Consider the following 21,139-nt stretch of genomic DNA (forward strand, 5'->3'; position numbering starts at 1 on the left):
TTAAATGTGATAAATAACGAAGAATGACTAACAAGTAGGATACAATCCTTACAGAAGCGATAGAGCTTCTTAAAAGTAGGAAGCATCTCATCTTTGATCTGTTTATCCCCAGAACCTAACACAGCACACGCAGCAGGACTTGATGACCACTTTGGTGTGAGTCACAGCACTCAGAGTGAAGGGAGGAGGCATGTGGACACAAGTGCAGTGCCATGTGGCAGATGCAGTGAGTGCTCTGCAGGATGTGGTGGTAACAACGGGGAAGAAGGAAGGGTGGGCTTCCGGGGTAGGAGTGGACCAGAGTGGACACCCCAGATAACATGATGTTTAAGCTCTAGAAGATGGGTAGGTGTTCACCAAAAGGCAAGGCTGAGAGTGCTTGGCCATAGGGAAAGCCCATGGACACAAGGACCAGCAGTTCAGCATGGCCAGTGTGCACACATACTTGCACGCATGCACACACACACACAAGTGCACATAGTGTGCGAGGGGAGAGGTCTGATCATGATGGGAGGACTACAGGCAGGGAATGGAGCACGTCCGTTGGAGTTGAAGATTCAGACTTTGAATCCTCACTTGCATCCTTTCTGGCTGTTTTACCCTGGGAGCTTTACTTAATATCCCTGAGGAGGTTTCCTAAACCTGGAATTGTGAGGTCTAAGTGAGAATCTTTAGGTGACTAAGACATGATAGGTGCCCAGCAAAAAGCAGCATGTATTTACTGAACCTCTGCTGTATGCTGGACAGAGTGCTGGTGACCAGACACCATCCCTCATGCCCCCTGGGGCTTAGACCCACAAGCTGTCTTCTGACTTCTTTCTTTATTGGAATGCATTTTTTGCTGTTCTGTGAAATAATGCATTCCCACAGGAAGGCCAAGCAGCCAAGCAATTGGGAAGGTAGGGCTACCTGCTCATTGTCCTTGCTGCTTTGAGCAAGGGATGGCAGAGGAAGGTTCCACCAAGCAAGGGCCAGCCCTAGATCCGGGGCCTCATGGCTTACTGTCCCTAAGGGCTTGGGACTAGCTGGAAGTGTAAACAAAGTCTAGTGGACTCCATGTAACTCAGCTGTGTCTCCAAGGCAGAAAGCAGCAAGCTCAGAGGGTGCTATGAGAGGACTTTGTGTGTCCTTACAAGGGCATTCGTAACCGCCTGTGGGCAGCTCCAGGGAAGGGAATGTGAGCCGGGCTAGCATGAGCTAGGACTTGAGTTTTCTCAGGGCTCAGCCGGTGTGGATTAAAGGACTTCTGCACAGCCTGGGTCGGCACCAACAGTGATTTCACAGTCCTCCTACTGCCAGTGTCGTCATCTCTGTCTCCAAAGAGACGGGCAGAACTGCAGGGACAAGAACCTGTTGACGATTTGGAAATGTGATTGCTGTGTCCTCAAGTGACTAGAAAGAGCCCTGAGGGGAGGTGGCCTGTTCAGCACCATGGACAGCTCTAAGCAGAGCTTCCCTCTGGGCTGGTGGGAGGCTGGGCTGGGCGTGGACGCTGACTGGCTGCTGGCCAGCCTGGAGTCTCTGGCATGACCCCGGCAGGTGGGCAGCAGGGTCCTCGCCTGTCAAGTGGGGTCATGGTTTCTGGTTTCTAGGCTTACTCTGAGGAATTGATACCATGTATCTGGTCATGTCTGAAAATGGGGTCCAGAGTGTGACCAGCCTGCCTGGGGTCAATCCTGGACCCAGCCACTTCCTAGCACTTTTCCTTTCTTATCCCTTCCCTGGGCTGGAGTTTATTTTTATTTTTAGTATTTGAAATGGAAATCACAATAGCTATCTCACACCTACCATGTTCTGAAGTCTTAATTTGAAAAAAGTGAGATGATCCATGTTGAACGCTCACCCCAAGGCCTCTCTGAGGACATGCACCTTGGAGATGTGATCTGTGGCAGTTGTAACAACAGGAATTACTAGCATCCTCATTGTGACTTCCTGACCTCCTGCCCCTAGAGTCTGTGTATGTAAGAAACAGTAGCCACTACCACATTGGCACCATTGTCACTGTGCTAATGTAGTGTTGCAGTAGGGCTATGACAAGGCTGCCCGGTTGAGCAGCTTTGCCGTCCCTGTGCACAGGCTCAGGTGCAAGGCTCTCCCCGTGGCTTATGGGGCTGAAAGGAAAGAGGATGTGCGCGCAGGTAATTAGCTTTATTAGCTCAGCTGTATAATTTTATGGCTCACGTCCGAAAGCAAATTAATACAGAAATATGCTATTAGAATGGCTTCCAAAGCCCCAGTGCCATTTGGCAACTTTGTAATTACTCACAGGCTAACTTGCTCCTCTGACTAATGGTTCCAGAGCTCCTCAACCTGGCCAGGTCTGTTAGGCACGTTTCTGTGCTGCAGGCACCATGGTGCTATTACGCCTTGAAAGTCTGGCATGAGTCTTTTAATAAGACAGTACTGTGGCATGGGCTGAGGTCTTAATTTCATACAAGTGAAAATAAACCCTGGAGAGAATCAGGAAGGAAAGTAGAAATACAAAGATGTGCATTTAAACCCAAACGTATCAACCATTTGCATCCCCAGATCCACTCCTTTCTGGCCGGGTGAGGCCCACTTGCGCCCAGCTGCGTCCACGTCCCAGGTCTGTGGCTAGCTCACAGAGCTGAGTTTTGTTCATAAGGTTGTCAAGGGTATTTTATTTTCATTTTTTTCTAGAATAATTTCTGTATTTTTTAAATAGGTACACATGCTTCAAATTTTTTTTAAAAAATAGATATTCCAATTTGCCCTATTCCTGCCACCTCCTCCCAGAGTGCCCACTTTTATTTGTTCATTGTATAAACTTTCAGAATTTCTTTCTGAAATTATAAGTAAGCGCCATCTTATTTTTTTACCCCAATTTTTTGTTAATACAACAGGTATATGCTATTTTGCATCTTGCATCTTGCTTTTTTCACTTACTACATATGTTGGAAAACTTTGCATATCATTTCATGGAGAACTTTCTCCTCTTTCCACCCACAAAATATTACAGCAAAGTGTGAGTGTGCCTGTGTTCCCACAGCTTTGCTAGTAAGGATGTCTTTGAAGTTCTGGGCTTTTGCCAGTCTGGCAGGTGTGTTCTTGAGCAAGTCCTTTCCCTCTCTGGAGATGTGGGCGTGCACAGGAGGTCTGGTGGGTCGCTGCTCTGAGCCTCTGGCTTCTGGTTCTTCCCCTGCACGAGTGTCAGCCATCCAGTCCCCTGGTTGAGGTAGCGTGCAGAGCACTGGCCATGGTGCCCACCACCTTTCAGGACCGTGCTATCATCACTTCCCTTCCCTGTCCCTGCTCTCTGAGGCCCATTTGAATGACTCTGAGACCGAGAATTCCCCACTGGGAGCATTTCTTCACTGAGAAGGGTCACCACTGTCAGTGTGCATGTGTGTGTTGTGAGTCATGTGGGCTGTGAGATGACAGCGGAGCACCCAGATCGAACTGGCGAGACTGGGCTCGTCTTGCCAGTAAGGTGCATGGATCACTGCCCTCCCCTCTGCCTTTGATGGGAGTGAATCATAGCACACCTCGCAGGGGTTCAAGCATGAGCTAAGGAAGGGGAGATCTGATGTCTTTTTTATGAAAGACAAAGTAGCTCCATCGGTAATGGCTGCACAGGGAGAGAGTGGAGGTGACAACTCTGCTTCTGGCCACTGCAGACACGTCTCTGAGCTCCAGTCCTGTCAGACTCTTCCGGGGACAGCATTTCCCATGGGGTGGGCCCTGAGACAGCACACTGGGGGTGCACAACAGCGGAGAGATGTTGAGCTGGGGCTCTGACTGGGTGGGGGCTCGGGGAGACTGACATGGCAGAATTGACCCCTCCCAGGAAGGACAGTACCTTCAGGGCCAGCAAGTGTGTGCACAGGGGCCTGTGGGCTCACTGGGGCCGGCACTGGCCGGCAGCACAGCACCACAGACTCGTCCCTGCGCCTCTGCCCTCAGGAGGGGATCAGCCCCTCACGCTGCCCGCTGAGGGTCTTGCTGGTGCAGGGGCTGCCCTGAGCCAGCGTGGGGCCTTCTAGAAACCTAAGTGAAAATGAGTCACCTGGAACTCTAAGAATTCTCAGAAAGGACACTTGCTGGTGTCACAGCGCGCAGTGATCACTGCAGCCCCTCCAGTGACGGGGGTGGTCTCTGTGCTGTGGCTGGTGTGGGCTCTGTGACAGGGAAACGTTTTCGTCACAGGGCACCCAGAGCCAGCCCTCTGGCCTGCACTCTACCCTCCTCTTTGTCTCCACGTTTTTCTCCTTGTCTCTCCTTTATGCTAGTGGGACTCTGCCTCTGGGATTCTTGAGGGGAAGTGGTCCTGAGAGGTGCAGACTCCCACTGGTGCGTCTGTAGCAGTTTCTCCCTCGCTCCCTTTTTCCGTGAGAGGCAGCTGGAGTCTCAGGACCACTTTGGGGGCTTCCCCCTCAGTCCCTGGCCTTTCTCTGGGAGGGCCCTGCCCTGAGCTCTCGTGGTTTGCCTTGGGTGCTGCCTGGGGGAAAGGGCCCCATGGGGGGTCCTGTCGGGTGAGTAGGGGCCGCAGGAGTGGTTGTCTGTATGAGTGTATGCCTGTTCACACTGGTGCGCACATACGTGTTCACACACAGAACCTTGACACTGGGACCTTCTGCTGTTGCTCATTTTCTGTGGTTGAGAACACAGACTCTGGAGCCCGGTGGGCACTCATCGTGGCTGTGTGGCCTTGGCCGCCTCCTCGCCTCTTTATGCCTCCCTTTCCTTCTCTGCAAATTAGGCAATGCTACTGTGTAGTGCCATGATGAAATTTAAATCACTTACTATGTGTCACTGCTTAGACCAGGCCTTGCCTGTAGTCAGGACCCAGAAATGTCAGCTCTTGGCAGTTAGTCTGCATACCTTCACACGTGTGCAGATCCATGGGGTTGTGATGGGTTTTTTTGCCTGCCCCAAAGTCTGCCAGCCCAGGCCTGGCCCGAGTTGGTGCGTAAGTGCATGAGTGAGTACAGGCTTTGGGGTTGCACAGCTCTGGATCCCGTCCTGGCTCCATCTGTCCACCCAGCAAGACTGTAGTTGGGACAAGGCGAAGTCCCCTCAGCCATGCACTTGCCATTCATTCTCCTGACAGGTGTCTCTGGGTCCCTCTGGCCAGGCGCTGTGCTCTGCTGTGCTCCCCCCTCTCCTTCAGAACAGGTCTTTAATCTTTCCTGATGAGATTCCCTTACTTTCACATTCCTCACCTTGAGAAGTAATTTAATGTGGTGCATTGAGTGTTAAAATTAGAATATTCAAATCTGTGGGTTCAAAAGAAGAAAACGCTCATTATCCATGGAAATGAAACATTGTGTAATTCCCTGCTGATAAAGATAGAGACCTTCCCAGCCAATAAATTCTTAATAACAAGCAATTCGTCTTCAGAAAATTAAATTGCTGGGAAACTGAGAGTGGGTTGCCACTCACTCAGGAACTTGGCTGTTTGTGCAGGTGATATCACCTGTGGGCTGGGGTGGGGAAGTGGAAACCCCTTAGTATCTGCAGGTGACTTAACCACTGGGCTGAACCACTCTGCCTCCTTAGGAGCCAGATGGCCAACCACAGAAAACTTAGATATTTTCTAACCCCACTTCGGGCCTAAATACCCTGAGCTAGGTGCTGGGCTATGAGAAGAACAAATGTTTCTAGTTCACAGTCCATAAGGGAGACAAATCGTTGCCCTATCCATCTTACAGCTAAGAAAACAGGCCTGGAGCCAGACCCCCATGGGAGCCTCGGCCCCCTTGCTGCCAAGCCAGGCTGGCACTGCTCAGCCTGAATCTGGCACATGCCCAGAGCCTGAGGGGCAGCCAGGAGGGGCCCCAGCCTGCCCCCACCGCACATCTGGAGCTTGGCTTGATCATAGGTAGTCTCCTCTCGAGGCAAGAGGTGGCCCCTGCAAGCCCCTGCCAGTGTCAGTCAGTCATGGCATGAGTGCCATGGCATCTGGCTGGGCATTTCTCCTGACATGGGTGTGGCCTTGGGGTGCTGGCTCGACCCCTGGGCCTGGAGAAGGGCACCCTCCTCAGTCGTGGTGGAGGCTCTGCATGGACAGTCCCAGTGTCCAGGTGCTGCCCAGGTGCCCGTTGGACTGAGTGGGTCATGCCTGAGGTCCCAGACAACCCAGGTGCCCATGGCACCTGCTGTTTTCCACCTGCACTGGCTCCTTGGGAGAGAAAGTAGGATTTGTTTCTTCAAAGAGATGAGAAAGCGGGAGAGCACCGCCTCCCTGAAGGCGTGTCGCTGCTGCTGGTCAGAACTGGCCTGGCTGCGCTGTCATCTGGGGAGATGCAAACTGGCAGGGTGCTGCCTGAATCACTGGTGCACTTGCACCCTGAGGAGGGGGTACCTCTGCGGAGATGTGGCCTGATGGGGAAGGAAATAGAGCCATTGGTGAAATTTTATGACAGGACAGGGCCTTGATTAGGGAAAGCTGCTTCTAAAGGTGGCCTTGAGGAGACAGGAGGGAAGGACCAACAGGCACCTGGGGGCCCCCATCTGTACCTCTCCTGACTCCTGTGAGCTTCTCTAGGTCCAAGCCCAGGGCTCCTGCCTCTGCTGCAGTCCTGGCTTTCAGCCCCCTAGCATCTCTGAGCACCTTCCAGGGGGCTCAGCTCAGACAGTCCCTCCTTGGGGAATTTCACAATTCTTAGCACTTGATTATGCCCCTCCCCACATCCATAGCATCCTTTTCCTAATTACAGACTTTCTTTCTAGGCCAGCATTTAAAAAAAATTTACTATCTTACCTATGTTTAAGTGTATAGTTCAGTGGCATTTAATACTTTCACATTATTGTGAAACCATCACCACCATCTATTTCTAGAACTTTCTCACTGTCCCAACCTGAAATTTTGTCCCTGTTAGACACGGACTCCCTGGCCCCCTCCCCCAGCCCCTGGCCCCACCGTCCTGTTTTCTGTCCCCATAGAGTTCACTCCTCTAGGGAGCTCAGGTGAGTAGAACCACACGATGTTTGTCCCTTTGTGACGGGCTTATCTCTGTCAGCATAATGCCCTCTAGGATCATTCTTGTTGTGGCATGTGTCAGAATGTCCTTCCTTTTAAGGCTGAATAATATTCCATTTTACTGATACTCCGCATTTTGTTTATCCATTCATCTGTGGATGGACACTGGGTTGCTTCCCCCTTTTGGCCACTGTGAACAGTGCTACTGTGAACATGGGTGTGTGGGTATCTGTAGAGTCCCTGCTTTCAATTATTCTGGGCACAAACCCAGAAGTGGGGCTGCTGGAGGTTGGCATTTTCTGACAAGGCTGTCTTTCTTGGGGTTTGGGTCACAGTCCCAGCTCAGTATCCCTAAAGGTATGTTGAAAGCTACTTTTGGAAGTATTGAATGAATGAGGTGAATGAATGAATCTAACCCCCTGGATTGCCATAGGACCAAATAAAATCATTGAAAATGCACTGCAAGAAAAAAAAAATGCACTGCAAGAGTATTTATCAGTAACAATATCAGTTCAACAAACATAGACTGTGTGTGTAATGAGATAGAGAAAATTTTATTTGTAGAATTCTAAGAGAGAGGATTATCTTTGGAAGAAACACTTTGATAAGTTGTTGGTAAGCACAGTGAGATCCCTAAAGGAGTTTGAGGCGACAAAAATGATGGCCAAATTCCTCAGGCAGCAGGAGAAGATTCTGTATCTCCTAAGAAAGGAAGGAGGAACAGGAGAGAGTAGGAGAATGGGGACAACACTCATAGTGACATTTACTTAATGCTTGCGTGGGCCAGGAGTATCACTACATCTACTCCTCGTGACGCGCCCACCCTACAGATGATGAAACTGAGCCCCAGGGATCTAGAGCAAATTAACCAAAGCTCATCGGAGGTGGTGCCAGGATTCAAAGCTGGGCTGAGTCTCTGGAACCTGCCTTTCCAACGCTGAGCCCCATGGGGAGAAGGGAGGGCATGGTGCAGATGAGGGCCAGGTGCTGCTTCCCCGGGGCTGGGCCGCCTCTGTAGGACCCCAGAGCCACAGTGACAGCTACCAAGCTCTTGAATTCTCAGCTGAGCAGCGGTGAGGAAGGAAGGCATGGGCTGGATGTTCAGGCTGGTGTGGAATGAAGCAAACAGCATGGGGAAGCAGGTGGCAAGAAAGCACTGAACAAAGAAGCCCCGAGCACACGCAGAAACCGCTCAGCATCCATCTCACAGCCTCAGAGCTGTGTGCTGAGGGCTGAGGGGCTGTGGCAATGATGAGGCCCACCCTGCTCTCCTTACCCAGGATGTCTGTTCATTCAGTGTTCATTTATTTATCAAACAATGTTTATTGAGCAACTGCTGTGAACCAGACACTGTTTTAGGCCCCCAGACAGGTCTGTGCCCTCATTGAGCTTACAGGTTGAGGGTGAAGCCAAATGGACAGCAGGAAAACAGTCACATCCAGCGCAGGTTGCAAGGAGATGTACACAAGCCATCCAAACAGTCGGCCAGGGAAGACTTCCTGGAGGAAGCGAGGTCTAAGTCAAAACATAAAGGATGAGTAAACTCAGGAAGGAGTAGAGGGAGGACAAGGAAAAGCATTTCTAGGCAAAACTCATAGAATGTGAGAGGTATGGAGTCTGGAGAGAGCACATGGTATTTTGGAAGAATTGAAAGAAGTCTAAAATAGCTGAAATGAGACTCGGGTAGGCAGGGGTTCCCAAGCCTCAGCCTGTACTCCTGTGGGTAGCAGTCGTGGTGAGGCTACCCTGGCTCTCTTGGGCATCTCCCTTGTCTAGACAGCTCGCCAAGGTTGCCTGGGTGGCCTGTTTTACGGGGGAGATGTGCTCACTGTGCTTGGCACTCCTGAGCCTGGCACCCTGTGGAGCCAGCAGAAGCTCCCTCCTGCTCCGCCCTCTCACCCCAGCTCCCAGCCTACACTGCTTCTATTTGGACAGTCCCTCGGTGTGGCACACGTGATTTTCAGTTTCTACGTTGCCATCTTCACCGGAACATGAGCCTCTCAACTTGGAGGCTCATGCCCCATCATTCCTGCATCCTCAGCGCCTCCACCCACCAGGCCTGGCTTGTCGGACGCACTGGATGTGTTTGTGAAATGGAATTAACTGTCTTGAAGAAGGAAGTGGCGTGTTTTCCCAATCACTAGAGAATGTCAGAAACGAACATTTTCCATTTTGATTACAACTTAAATACGGTGGCTTTAAATTATATAGGAAGAGGAAAGAGGTTTTTAGATCTGTTTCTGAGAACCACATTAGTTGTTTAATATTAACACCCAGGAGACTTCTATTTTCTGGGTTTCTAAACCTAATTTCTTCATCCACTGATACTTGCTGAGAGACTTTATGACTTCCTCGATTATGGACTCGCTTAAGTGAGCCCATTTGTAATAATATGTGTAATCACATCAAGATGTATAACACGACAGACATGAAACCAGCATGAAACTGATACGTGTTGAGAAATGCATGGGTTGTGTTGAACAGTGAACCACAGTTTGCATGTTTTATTAAGTAAAAATAACCTCTCATTTTTCTTTATTTCCCCCAGCAAGAATAGTTGTTGGATTAAAATTATCCCAGTGGATTTCCCTTTCTTACATAATAGTCACTTAATTTAACAGATTTCGAGGTGAGTGAAGAGGCACTTGGTATGTTTATGTGCCCCTGATTTGTACACACTTACAGTGATGTCTTAGTGGTTGGTTAGAATGTCACTTGGGAAGAGGGGAGACATATCTGCTGTACAAGTTTCCCCATCTGGCGGTCTCTGTCTAGAGACTTCTAGAACTTCCCCTCCTATCTTGGGCTCAGCCGGAGCCGAGTTTTCCTTGACTGAATCTCACCCCTCTCTGAAACGCAGCGGCGAGGCGAGTGTGGAAGGACTCCTGAACCAGCTCGTCCTGGAGCACCTGCAGCTGGCTCCTCTCCAGTGGGGTGAGTAGCCGCTGGCCACCCACCCATTCTGGGTGGATGTGCCCCTTTTCTCACAATGTGCAAGCAAGTTCTTGAGGAGTCTGTGGTCAGACTCCGCAGATGTTGGTGGATGCTGAAGGTCATCACGGGAAACTCTGGGGAAGGGGAGCTCAGCACGCCACACTGGTGCCTTTGCACGCGGCTGTGTGCATCCACCGGGGCAGGCAGCTCAGCACTCAGCTCCGCAGGTAAGTGCCGCCAGCCTGTCAGAACACAGGTGCGATAGGAAGGTCGGGAGCTCTGCCTTGACTTCCAGTTCCAAAATGGCAAATGACCATGTTTGGCAAGGTGTGTATTCTGCGAATGTTTCTGGAACTTAGAGTGGTTTTAGATGGTGGAAGAGAACAGAGTGTGGTTACTTCCTTGCTTTTTACCTTACTCAGCTGAACTGGGCTTTGTTCATACTGTCTATATGGAAAAGTGTGTGTTTTATAAACTCCTCAACTCAACTTGGCGTCCAACCCCAAAGAGCTCACCACTATTTAACACTTAGCACAATTTATTTGAATGCCTGCTTCCTTTTGCAGGTAGGAACATTTGTCCTAATCCATGCCTTTCTAAATTGTATGCAAAGATATTTTGCTGAGAAGCAAACAGTATTTCTATTGAAGTGAGAGTCTTCATTATTCTTTGGAAATTATTTTATCAGATTATCCGTTTTGGGTCAACTGCAAACATATATATCTTCTTTTTCCCTCTTTACTCAAGAGATCATTGCAAATGAGTATCTCCTCTTTGATCCAGGATCCGTTTTATTAATAAGCTTGATCTGCCCCTTTTGCATGCTAGAGACATATGGAAGCTAACCCAGCAGCTTGAAGAGAAGACAAGCCTTTCTCCTCACATTCCATAATCCCCTTTGGCATTGAGACCCCCTCCCTGCAGAGGTTGCCTCATCTCTGCTGGCTCCTGGCTCTTCACAGGTGAAAGCTGGGAGAGCCAGGTAGGGGCACCCTCATGGCAGCTGTGAATCATGTGCATTTTACACCGTAGGGGTGGGGGCTTTTTCTGTGACATCTTCTTCTTCCTCATTGGCCCAGCCTCCATGGAAGGAAGGAAGGGCTTCTGCAGAGGTGTTTCTGCAGAGGTTTTCACAGCTTGGTCCTCTGGAGGCCTCCCTGCTGCCCACTTTTCTAGGTTGCAGTGTCCTATCTCCTGATTTTGTGGGCACAGTCAGCTTCTCCTACAAGATTCAGGCAGCTAAAGAGGGTCACACACCGGTACTGTCCTAGCCACGGGGCTGGGACAGACCCCAGGGAACTAGTCCTATTTAATCTACAGTCTGAAGAGGCTCCACTTGACAGATAAGCAGGACTTTCATGGGGCAAGTGAGCAAATAGTAGGTCACAGGCAGAACAGGGGTGGGGCCCAAGAGCAAACAGCAGAGTGACTTGGGGTAGAGAAGTGGGCAGCAGGTAGTCGTCTCCTCACCTTCTGTCCCAGAGTCGCTAGCCTTAGCCACAGGCGAGGTCTGCAAGCTGTCTTGGGGGGGCCTTGGTTGAGGAATGCCCAGTGGGCACCCATGAGCAGAGACCTGGGGAGAAGTTCGGGCAGTACCAGGCTGAGGGGGAGAAAGGCCCTCCCTCGTCCAGCCCTCTTGGGGTTGACAGGACAGGCTGGTAAGGTCGCCCTTCCTAGAGCAAGGACTGTTCTTAGTGCTGTTCTGGGTAGCCTCTAAGTAAGAGCAGAGTTCTGGGACTGGAAGAGCACAGGACAGAGAAGAGGAAGGGACCTTGGGTTGTCAAGTATCCTCTGTCCCAGGCTTTGCATAAGAGATGCCATTTACTCCTTGCCACAGTCCCTTGAGTGGAGGTTATCACCACCTCTTTCAGGGAAACTGAGGTGGGCACTTGCCCCGAGAGATCCCAGGTAAGCAGAGCTGGGAGCACTGCGTTATAGGCACTGTGCCTTGACCAGCCCTGGAGGAACCTGAGCCCCAGCCCCTCCTCAAAACCAGCTGGACTAGAAGAAGCTGGGCAATTTGGGAATTTCAGTTGAAGAAAAGGTTTAATACTTAACATTAATAAAGGTCCTTTCTGCTCACTTTGCCCTCTCCTCCGGGTGCACTAAGAACATCCTTTAAAAATTTATAATAGTGGGGAACTTAGGGCCAACTATGGGCAATTAGAGGCAGGACTAAGCAGTTAGTTTGGCGCGGGCCTGCCTCGCAGCGCGAAACAGCCTGGGGCCGCGCGGGTGGTGTGGGTGGAGGCCCCACCGAGGCGCCGCAGGCTGTGGGCCAGGCACAGACCCTGCTGTGTTCCGCTGCTGCTTCTGTTTCTTGCTCTATGCTTTGTCCCCTTTGTGTTCGTCCATTTTCTGTTGTGTATAACAGAATACCTGAAACTGGGCAATTTATAAAGCAAAGAAATTTATTTCTTGTAGTTATGGAGGCTGAGAAGCCCCAGGTTGAGGGGCGGCATCTGGTGAGGACTTCTTGCTAGTGGGGCCTCCCTGCAGGGTCCCGAGGCAGCGCAGGGCGTCACGTGGAGGGCTGAGTGTGCTCACGTGCCAGCTCAGGTCTCTCTTCCTCTTCTGATGAAGCCACCCGTCCCCCACCCACGACAATCCCATTAAGCCATTAGTCCATTAATCTGTGAGTGGATTCATCCATTTATGAGGCCAGAGCCCTTTTGACCCAATCACCACTCAAAGGCCCCACCACTCAGCACTGCCACATTGGAGATTAAGTTTCTATGTGAGTTTTGAAGGGGACATTCCAGCCATAGCACCTGTTTTTTTCATAGGGAAGTTCGGGGAGTTCTTTTGGAAATATAGGTTTGTCCCATGGCCTTTCTGGATCAGGCAGCCCTAGGCTCTGATGTTAGTCCTGTCAAGCCTCAGCTTGGTGACCTTTGGCAACACTTACCCTCTCTGAGCTTGAGTTTCTGCATTTATGGAGTGGGATAATAACGCCTACCATATGAGTTACTGCGGGGCTCACATGAGATGACCAGTTAGGTGCCCAGTGCCGTCCCTGCCCCATCATTTCCCCCAAATCTCCTACCTGCCATCTCACCCCCTCCATCCTCCTGCTTGGGCTCTCCTTCTACACAGGAAGCTTGGCCAGTGGTGGGATGAGGCATGCTCAGGACACACTGGGCCTCTGACCTCCGTGCAGGGTGTGAGATAACTTTCCACTGATGTCATTGCCCCTGCTTCATTGCCTCCTGGTGTCTCAGACACTTTTGGGCCTTTGACAGCACACTTTCAGTTACCTTGCAGGTGAAGTCAGACAGACCTGGATTTCAGTTTTGGTTTTGCCATGTACTGGAGGGTCACCTGGACAGACTATGACACACCTCCAAGCCTCCATTTCCCCATCAAAAGATGGCACGGACATCTCCCACAGCAACCTCTCAGTGTTGGTCTGAGGATCAGAATCAAAATGAAATGACATTTGTAAATGTGTCTGGCAAACCATAAATCCCTACTGGCTGCAGAGCAGAGATTTATTGTAATCACTTAGGTTTTAAAAGCTACTGAGTCTTTTATACAGATATTTTTATTATTCCTGGAAGATCAGCTCAGTTCTAGGAGCCACATATCAGAGCCCTGATGTGATAAACTTGCAGTGGGGCCGTCCGTGAATTTGGGCTACTCATCCCCATCATCATGCCCTAGGGACTGGGCAGCAGGAGGACCCCTTCCTGACATCTGTACAAGGCTGGGCCACCTTCAGAGGGAGCCCAGGGAGCTGTCCAGGCAGTTGTTTTCCCCGGCAGCCTGGGGCAGGGCGAGTCAGAGGGATGAGGGCCTGTGAGTTGCAGTGGGCTGGTGGGTGCAGCCCATCGTTAATAAGGTTATGTTTTTCCTGCTACCAGTGAATCAGAGTTGGCCCAAGAGTTGTCTCTTACTCTCTCTTGCTCTTCAAGATTTTGAGAAGGTTGTTTTGGGGTCTCATATGCATGGCAGAGAAAGATGGTTAGTGGTTTGGATGCCAACTCTTTTCTTCATAACTAAAGAAAGGTCAGAATGCCTTTAGGGTTATGGTTTGAATTGCTGTGCATTGGAAATCTGAGGACAGTTTCAAGATGTGGCTTGACTTCTTTGTCATCAGACAAAAGAAGATGCACTAGTTTGTAGGACCCGGTGATACCCACTGGGTTGTTTGGCAGCTCAGAGGGCATCAGGAGTGGATAGGGAGTGCCCACCACGTGTGAGAGGCTCTGTAAGTGATCGTCGAACGACTGGACCTTATAAACTGTGATTGACAGTGTGACCTATTTTTGTGACATTATTAAGATTTGCACAGAAAACATCTGGAGCTAAAGTAAGTTGGGTTCCCCAAAAAGGCTTAATAAAAATGAAGTAAAACATGTCTTAATGCATGGCATCCATCGAAAGAAATCAGTTCCCTGGGAAGCAGTAGTTCAATGGCTGCTCCACCACACATTGAGCCTGTGGAGGGTCTGTCATGTCAGAGACCCCCCCGGGATTTGGAGAGGGGGTGGGCGGCTCCTTCCGCAGCATTGGCATTGGTTTCCTCATGAGGGTTTTCTCTTTCTGTTTGGTAGTTGACAGTGTGTGTGTCAGTTGTCATTGGGCACATTTCATGGCAATGCCAGTATGTTGGCAAATAATGCAAGTATTAATACTTTTATCCTAGAGAAAAGGCATAGCTTTTTAAACATAATTCTAAGACCTGAAAGACTTAGAGGCCTTGCTGGACCCAACAAGTAGGGCCAGGCTTGTGCTCTATTCCCCAGCCACCTGCATGGCCCAGTGCCAGTCTTCATGGATGGTGGAGACTCCAGGAACACTGCAAAATAGTTTCCTGTCCAGGGTGTCATAATTTATTTAGCTATTATGATCTGGCTGTTTCTAGTCCACATCTCTATATACAAATTTTTATTTGGTTTTCTGACTAGACCAATTTTTTAGCTATGGAATTACTAGGTCAAAGGATGTGAACATGTTTAAGGATCTTGAATGTTTGTCAAATGAATATGTGACTGTTGATCGTGATAGGGACATCATGGGAGCTTGGATTTCTGAGGTGACTTTCTGACCCCTGTTGAGAGCACAGAACTCCCAGGCCTCCCCTGTGAGGTTGGGGTGGTGGGGAGGGAGGGCCTGGGCCCAGGTCAAGTCCTTGAAGAACTCCAGTGTGTCCTGAGGACTTTGAGAGCCATAGTGCCTGGGAGCTGGCTTGTGTACCAGAGGCCATCGTGTCCTAGGCACCCCCATACTACGGATGGTTCCATGAGCTGTGGGAGGGCAGGTGCCTTGCCATGGCCACCAGGGTTTCGGTGGCATCACTCCTCACTGCATTCTGCCACTCAGAAGGCCCCGCGCTGCCTTGGCTTTTCCTGGGAGCCGTGGGTCCTCGGCCTCCTGCACACCCTGTGTCGGTCTGATTGGCGAGATCACAGTGATCGCCTACAGGGGTCTCGGCCGAGTTGAATGGCATCTCTTCCCCAAGGCAGCCATGTAGGGATTTTCCATTTCTTCACTGAACTTTCTCTTTAAACATCTTTTCAGATCATGTATTTATGTATCTGTGTATACGCAGAGAGAGAGAAAGAACAAGCATCCTCGCGCCATGACTCATAGTTCAGGCCCCTGGGATATGGAGAAATAAGCCAGACACAGACCCCATAGAATGACTGTGGCTTTGAAACCCCACAGAGCTGCTACTGGTCTTGACTTTGCTGTATTTTGTCGGGTTGGCTGCATGCCAGTTATTTGTGCTCTGAGCTCTGGTCCTCTCTGGGAAGTGTTGTGACATAACCACCTCACAGGGCTATTGGGAGGATTAAACAGGGCAACATAAATAAACCTCTCTTCCTTTCCATATACCTAGTGCTCACAGTTGGAGCCTTCTTTGTCTCTCTGGGTTTTTTTTTCTCTGCCTCCTTCTCTCTATTCATTCCCTCAAGGAGCTCCTAGCCTAGAAGGAAAAACGTATCTCAAATAAGGGCGACAACACTAACAGCACGGTGGGTGCTTGATGAGACCCGTAGTGGCAGAGCAGGCCAGCCCCACCAGCAGGGGCCCCTGGGAGGAGGGAGATCACTTTGAGGTTTGGGGGACGCTCAGCTGGACTTGGTGGGATGGCTGATTGGGTTGAGTCGACCAGAGTCGACCATCTGGGAAGGGCCAGGCGGAGAACCATGGCTGGCCAGGCCCAGTGTGGCAGCATTGAGAGGAGGTGAGTTTTATCTGCCTTCCTCACCCCTGAGCACACACCCTGGGCTTGCCCCCCAGCCCACTGGTGGTGCATGGTGGTTCAGGGTCTTCATCCCTGGCTCTGGCATAGTTACCTCCCACCTCCCTTGTCACCTGTGCAGTAGATCCTCTGTCTTGGGCCCACCTGCTCCTAGTCCCCAGCCAGGGCTTTGGGCTGCTTCATCCCCCACTCCCATGACTTGGGCTCCCCTAATGATTCTACCACCCCCCCCAAGAGGATCAACTGAGGCTGCAGCTCCCCCAAAGCCCCCATGGCCTGAGGGAGTTCAGAGCCCACCCCAGGCTGGGCCCTCCTGCCCTGCAGGCCTGTCTCAAGCTTCCCAGCCACAACTGCATGTTTGGCCTGGCCTGGCTGACTTTCTGTGACTCAGAGCAGGCTCCTGTGGTCATTTCAAAAAAAAAAAGGTTATTATTTTAAAGTAACCATTTTGCAAGTACATATCACCTGCTGGGCAAGGAGCGAGGACTTTGTGCTATTACTCGGAGCCTGCGTCAACCCACGTGCTTATTAGCTGATCCTGCCTGCAAACGGGGACTACGCTCAGCAAGGTGGGCTGCACATCCTGCACAGCTGAGGGGGACGGTCCAGGTGCAAACATGATTCCCTCGCATGAGAACCCTGACCTTTCCGCCAGGTCATGTCATGAAAGTAATATGCTCTCACACTAGAAATCAAGAGAAAATCAGAACATTTAGATAGAGAAAAATTAGCCTTTTTCCTATTCCTAAAACAACCTCTATTTCCTTGTTGTGCATTCCCAAGTCTTTTTGCTGTTCCTTGGTTTTCATTTTGTTCATAGAGATGATCGTACTGTGTTTGTATCTGTGTCCCTTTTTATGCTTGACAAAACGTAAACATTTCCCATGTTATAAACATGTCTTACACGTATTGTTAAAGGCTGAACTATATTTCATCAAGTGGATATAATTTAATACTTCTTCTATTTTTAAGTGTTTAGATCGTTTCAAAGTGTTTACAGTTATAAAAGTTATATGCAGTGGTTTGTACCCAGAGCTTTTTCTGTGTTTTGGGGTTATTCCTTCAGCATGGATTCTCAGAAGTTATTAATATTTTATGGGATCTTGGCAGAGAGCAAAGCCATCAACTTTTACTGTGTGATGACAGCGATCGCGTGGCCAGGACTGGCATAGTGTCTGTGCTAAGACTTGGGTTTCTGTCTCGTTTTGGGTTTCTGTCCCCACGTTGAGTCTTGACTTGGGCTAGTGGTCAAATTCCCCGAGCCTCAATTTCCTCTTTGTAAAATGGAGATGCCAAGGTATCAGATCCTCAGTGACGGTTTGAAGAAAGGCCCGTGATCCCAGTGGAGAGCATGTTTCTCAGGCTCATCGAGGCGAGTGTGGCCTTCAGAAGCTGTGTCGTGGGTGCTGGAGCTGGACCATGGGCAGTGGGGGCCACCAGGATCTCCCTCGAATTGGCAAGAAGGACACAGGACAGGGTGGCCAGGAGCTGGGCCAGTGCAGGACAGGACCGAGTCCCCCATCAGGCTGGAGCTACTGAGATGCCTTGTATCTCAGTCTGTGAGAGGTCCTGGGAACGGTGGTGCTGGTCCGATACTGCAGGTGGGAAGAAGGAAGGCAGGGCTGGGCCCCTCTGTGCCTGCTGCAGAAACCCAGCATGCTCCTTGACTGTCTATTTTGAGGACCATCTTCCAGGCGTTTCCATAGATACCCGGTCATGGTGACTAATGGGGCTAAGCATTTGCCACGCGGATTTGAATGTCCCACTGCTGTGCTACCCTCCACCTTCTCCAACTGATAACACTTTTCTCTTCTTAGTGCTTTATATCTCTTTAGATACATCAATGATTGGTCTGTGAAGTCTTTCATAGACTTCTGGTGAATACAAAGTAGATTTGGCTACATTATAGAGTGGACATTTTCAGTACACAGACTCCAAATAATCACCAAGCAAATCCTACCCACGAGCTCAACTTCTGAGCGATAATGTGAAGGAGGCTCTTGTAGGCATGATGATAATGCCAATCTGGGAAGCAGAGTGGTCACCTGGTAACTGTGCAAGGGACACTGCACGCCTCACCTCAGAAAGGGTGTGGCTCCCCCACATTTGGGGGGCAGACTCAGGGTCCAAACTGTGCACAGTATCTTGTCTGGCCCCCACATGTCTGTTAGGTCATCACTACCCCTCCCTTTTTACAAATTGAGAAATAGACTCAGAGAAGAGAGATTTTGTCTAAGGCTACAGGCAACATGTTGATTGATGGATTGATTGATCGATTCATTCAGTAAGTATCTACTGACCAACTACTCTGCATCGGGCACTGTTGTGGGTGCTGAGGGCCCCAAAATAAATTAGACTGAAGCTCTGCCTTAGAGACATTCTTGGGCTGATGAGGGTTGGGGTCCCAGGTTGGTCAGCAGACTGTTTGCACGCATATCTTGGTGGGCACTGTTGGGAGCTTGTGTGGCTTTCCTTGAAGCAGAGGCGAGAGGCAGACCTGGAGCCTGACTCCTTGCCACCTTGAGGGGAAGGAGCCAGAGCTGTGCTTGGGGGTGTGGTGCAGAACCCCCAGGCGCTGACAAAACTCATAGGCCTCCCTGGGAACAGACCACCTGGAAGAGGCGATGGAGCCCACCACGACTGAATGCTGCTCTTCCATCTAAATGGCGCCTTCTGTATTCAACCAGCTCCATTCAGGACCAGACCTGGGGCTGCCAGGCAGCCAGAACTCATATGCTGACTCTGAGGATGGGCAGGTATCCATTGCTGTCTAGGGCTCTGCAGGGAGACATGTCTCTACTCCTAGAATGTGTCCTTTCATCAAATTGTGTGACATGGGCATCTTGGGCAGGGGTTTGTTTGTTTCTAACATGAAGTTCATGCAGAATGGTTGCTGCAAGTCACTAAATGCATTCATATTTCAGACTGCTTGGGAGAGGGGGAAAGAAACCAGCACCCACCCAGTCTGCTGGTGGGACAGTTGGCACAAAGGTGGCTTTGAGCACCCCAGGTCCCCCAGCAGCTGGGCTTGCCACTGACCTTCTGCCTTCTTCCCAGGTAGCTTAGCAATGGCACCAGGCTGTAGGTGTCTCCTGCACAGCCCATATCTCCACACATCTGCTCCTGGCAGAGCGTCAGGCAGCACTTCTGAGGCTGGTTGGAGCCTGCATTCGCTGAGGCAGGCTAACTTGGTGGTTTCGGCAGGTCAGAGAGGCTGGCCGACCTGAGGACCACTTCCCCAGGGTTCGGCAGTGGCTAGAAGCCCAGCTGGCGAGGCAGTATGTGTCGGATGCCAAGGGCTGACTCAGTGTCCCTTGGGCATCTAGGGCCCAGATCGACAAAGAGGATCATTCACTTGTTTTTCTTTACAAACGTAGTTCTATTCTTCACGAAGGGAAAAAAGTAAAAACAAAAAACCTATATACAAAGAAAAAGCCCGCACTCCTAATCTCTCCACTTGGAGAGAGTCCCGTACACGGACCCTTCTTCCGGCTGCAGCGCCAGGCCGCTCTGCCTCGGGAACGTCTTGGCAATGCCTCCTGCATCCTCACGGCAGGCCTGGGGGAGCACCTGTCTCATACAGATGAGGAAACCGAAACCCGGAGAGCTGCAGCTACCCAGCGGCCTTCTCATTGCTGGTGCCGCGCCTGCCTCCTGCACGTCTCCGCCACTTTGTCTCCCCTCTCCTGCCCCTTCACCCCTCATTCCTTTATTTAGCCCTGAACATCTGCATTTCTAAATAATGTTTGGGAGCCTGTTAATTGTGATCGTTCCCCTCCAAAGAACAAAACTGTGTTTGTGGAGTGCCTACAGCAGTGTGTCAGGAGCTGCATGAGTGACTTTCTGTGTCACCTCATCTGTTCCTCCTGCTAACCCAGTGGGATAAGCATTGTGTGTTTTCTGGAAGAAACTCATGGGTAAAAACCTTCCACAATTTGTCCCACAACTGTTGTCCACCCCACAGCTCTGCTCCCTTGTGGTCCACTGTCCTCACTGTAGCTCTGGGTGACCTTCCTAGATGTGAACTGACTGTGCCACTCCCCTGCCTAAACCCTCACATGGCTCTGGGGCTTTGAGGGTGGACTCCAGATCCTCTGCCATGGCTCAGAGGGCCCTCCTGCCTGGTAATGCCCACCATCTTCCCTGTGGGGCCTGGTCCAGGCTCCCCCAGCTGTAGACACTGTCCCCACAAGCTGTGGGCCACCCCTCTCTCTTCGAGGCCTTAATTCTTGCTGCCCCCAAATCTCATCCAACACTTTTCTTCCAACACGGGCTCTCCTAGGAAGCCTTCCTTGCCCTCCACCCTCATGCCCTCACGCCCCTCCACAGCTGAGCTATGTTTCCTCTCGTGTGTTACCCTATCCCTTGGCATGGCACCTTTCTGTTTAAATTTTTGTTGTGCACTAACTATGTCCCCCACTATGGAGTACATACTATGAGAATGCAGAACGGCTTCTCCAGCACCTGGTGGGTGCTCAGTGAGTGCTTTTTGGCTGCAGGAAAGAATCAGCGAGTGAGGCCATCCTCCTCCCATGTGCTCAAGGCCAGATCTGAGCCCCAGCCATAGATGTCATTGCCCCATGTGGTTTAAATGGCTCCATGCACTTAGACAATCCCTTCTTATTGGTTATTAATAGTTTCATTTTTCCATTTGTAGCACTAAGGCAGATATTCTTGGCTTCTGCCTGTGGCCGCCCTGGTCAGTTGCTGAGGATCAGTTTCTGGAGCAGGATTACTGGCGCAGAGTGTGTGTGCTTTGTAAGGGTTCGCGTGCCTGTGGCCAGTGTGGTTGTGTTGATCCACGCTCCTGCTGGCAAGGAGGTTGACTTAACCGTGGTCACTCTGGATTCTTTGTAGTGCTGCAGCCAGTTAGAGAGGAAGCCTGCCCCTGTGGTGAGTCAGACCCAGGCCTTGCCCTTGTCTTTGCCCAATGCTGACAGAGAAAGCAGCACAGTGGTGTCTGAGCTGTTGTTCCTGTGGGCAAGAGCCAGACTAGGGGTTCTGATCCTGGAGCTGGGTCCCTGGAGAGCGCTCAAGTATGAAGGACAGGA

General features: G+C 50.7%; 1 protein-coding gene across 2 annotated transcripts in view; it reads left to right on the forward strand.

Moving 5' to 3' along the window:
• TRAPPC9 (trafficking protein particle complex subunit 9) overlaps positions 1-21,139 on the forward strand; it is a 609,198-nt gene that overhangs the window by 465,868 nt on the left and 122,191 nt on the right. For both annotated transcript variants that reach the window (XM_076004998.1, XM_076004999.1), the window contains one exon: positions 9,786-9,877. In XM_076004998.1, the coding sequence (XP_075861113.1) occupies positions 9,786-9,877 (92 nt within the window). The remainder of the gene's footprint in view (positions 1-9,785; positions 9,878-21,139) is intronic.

This window comes from Microcebus murinus, chromosome 7, assembly GCF_040939455.1.
Source record: "Microcebus murinus isolate Inina chromosome 7, M.murinus_Inina_mat1.0, whole genome shotgun sequence".
In the NCBI taxonomy this organism is placed as follows: Eukaryota; Metazoa; Chordata; class Mammalia; order Primates; family Cheirogaleidae; genus Microcebus; species Microcebus murinus.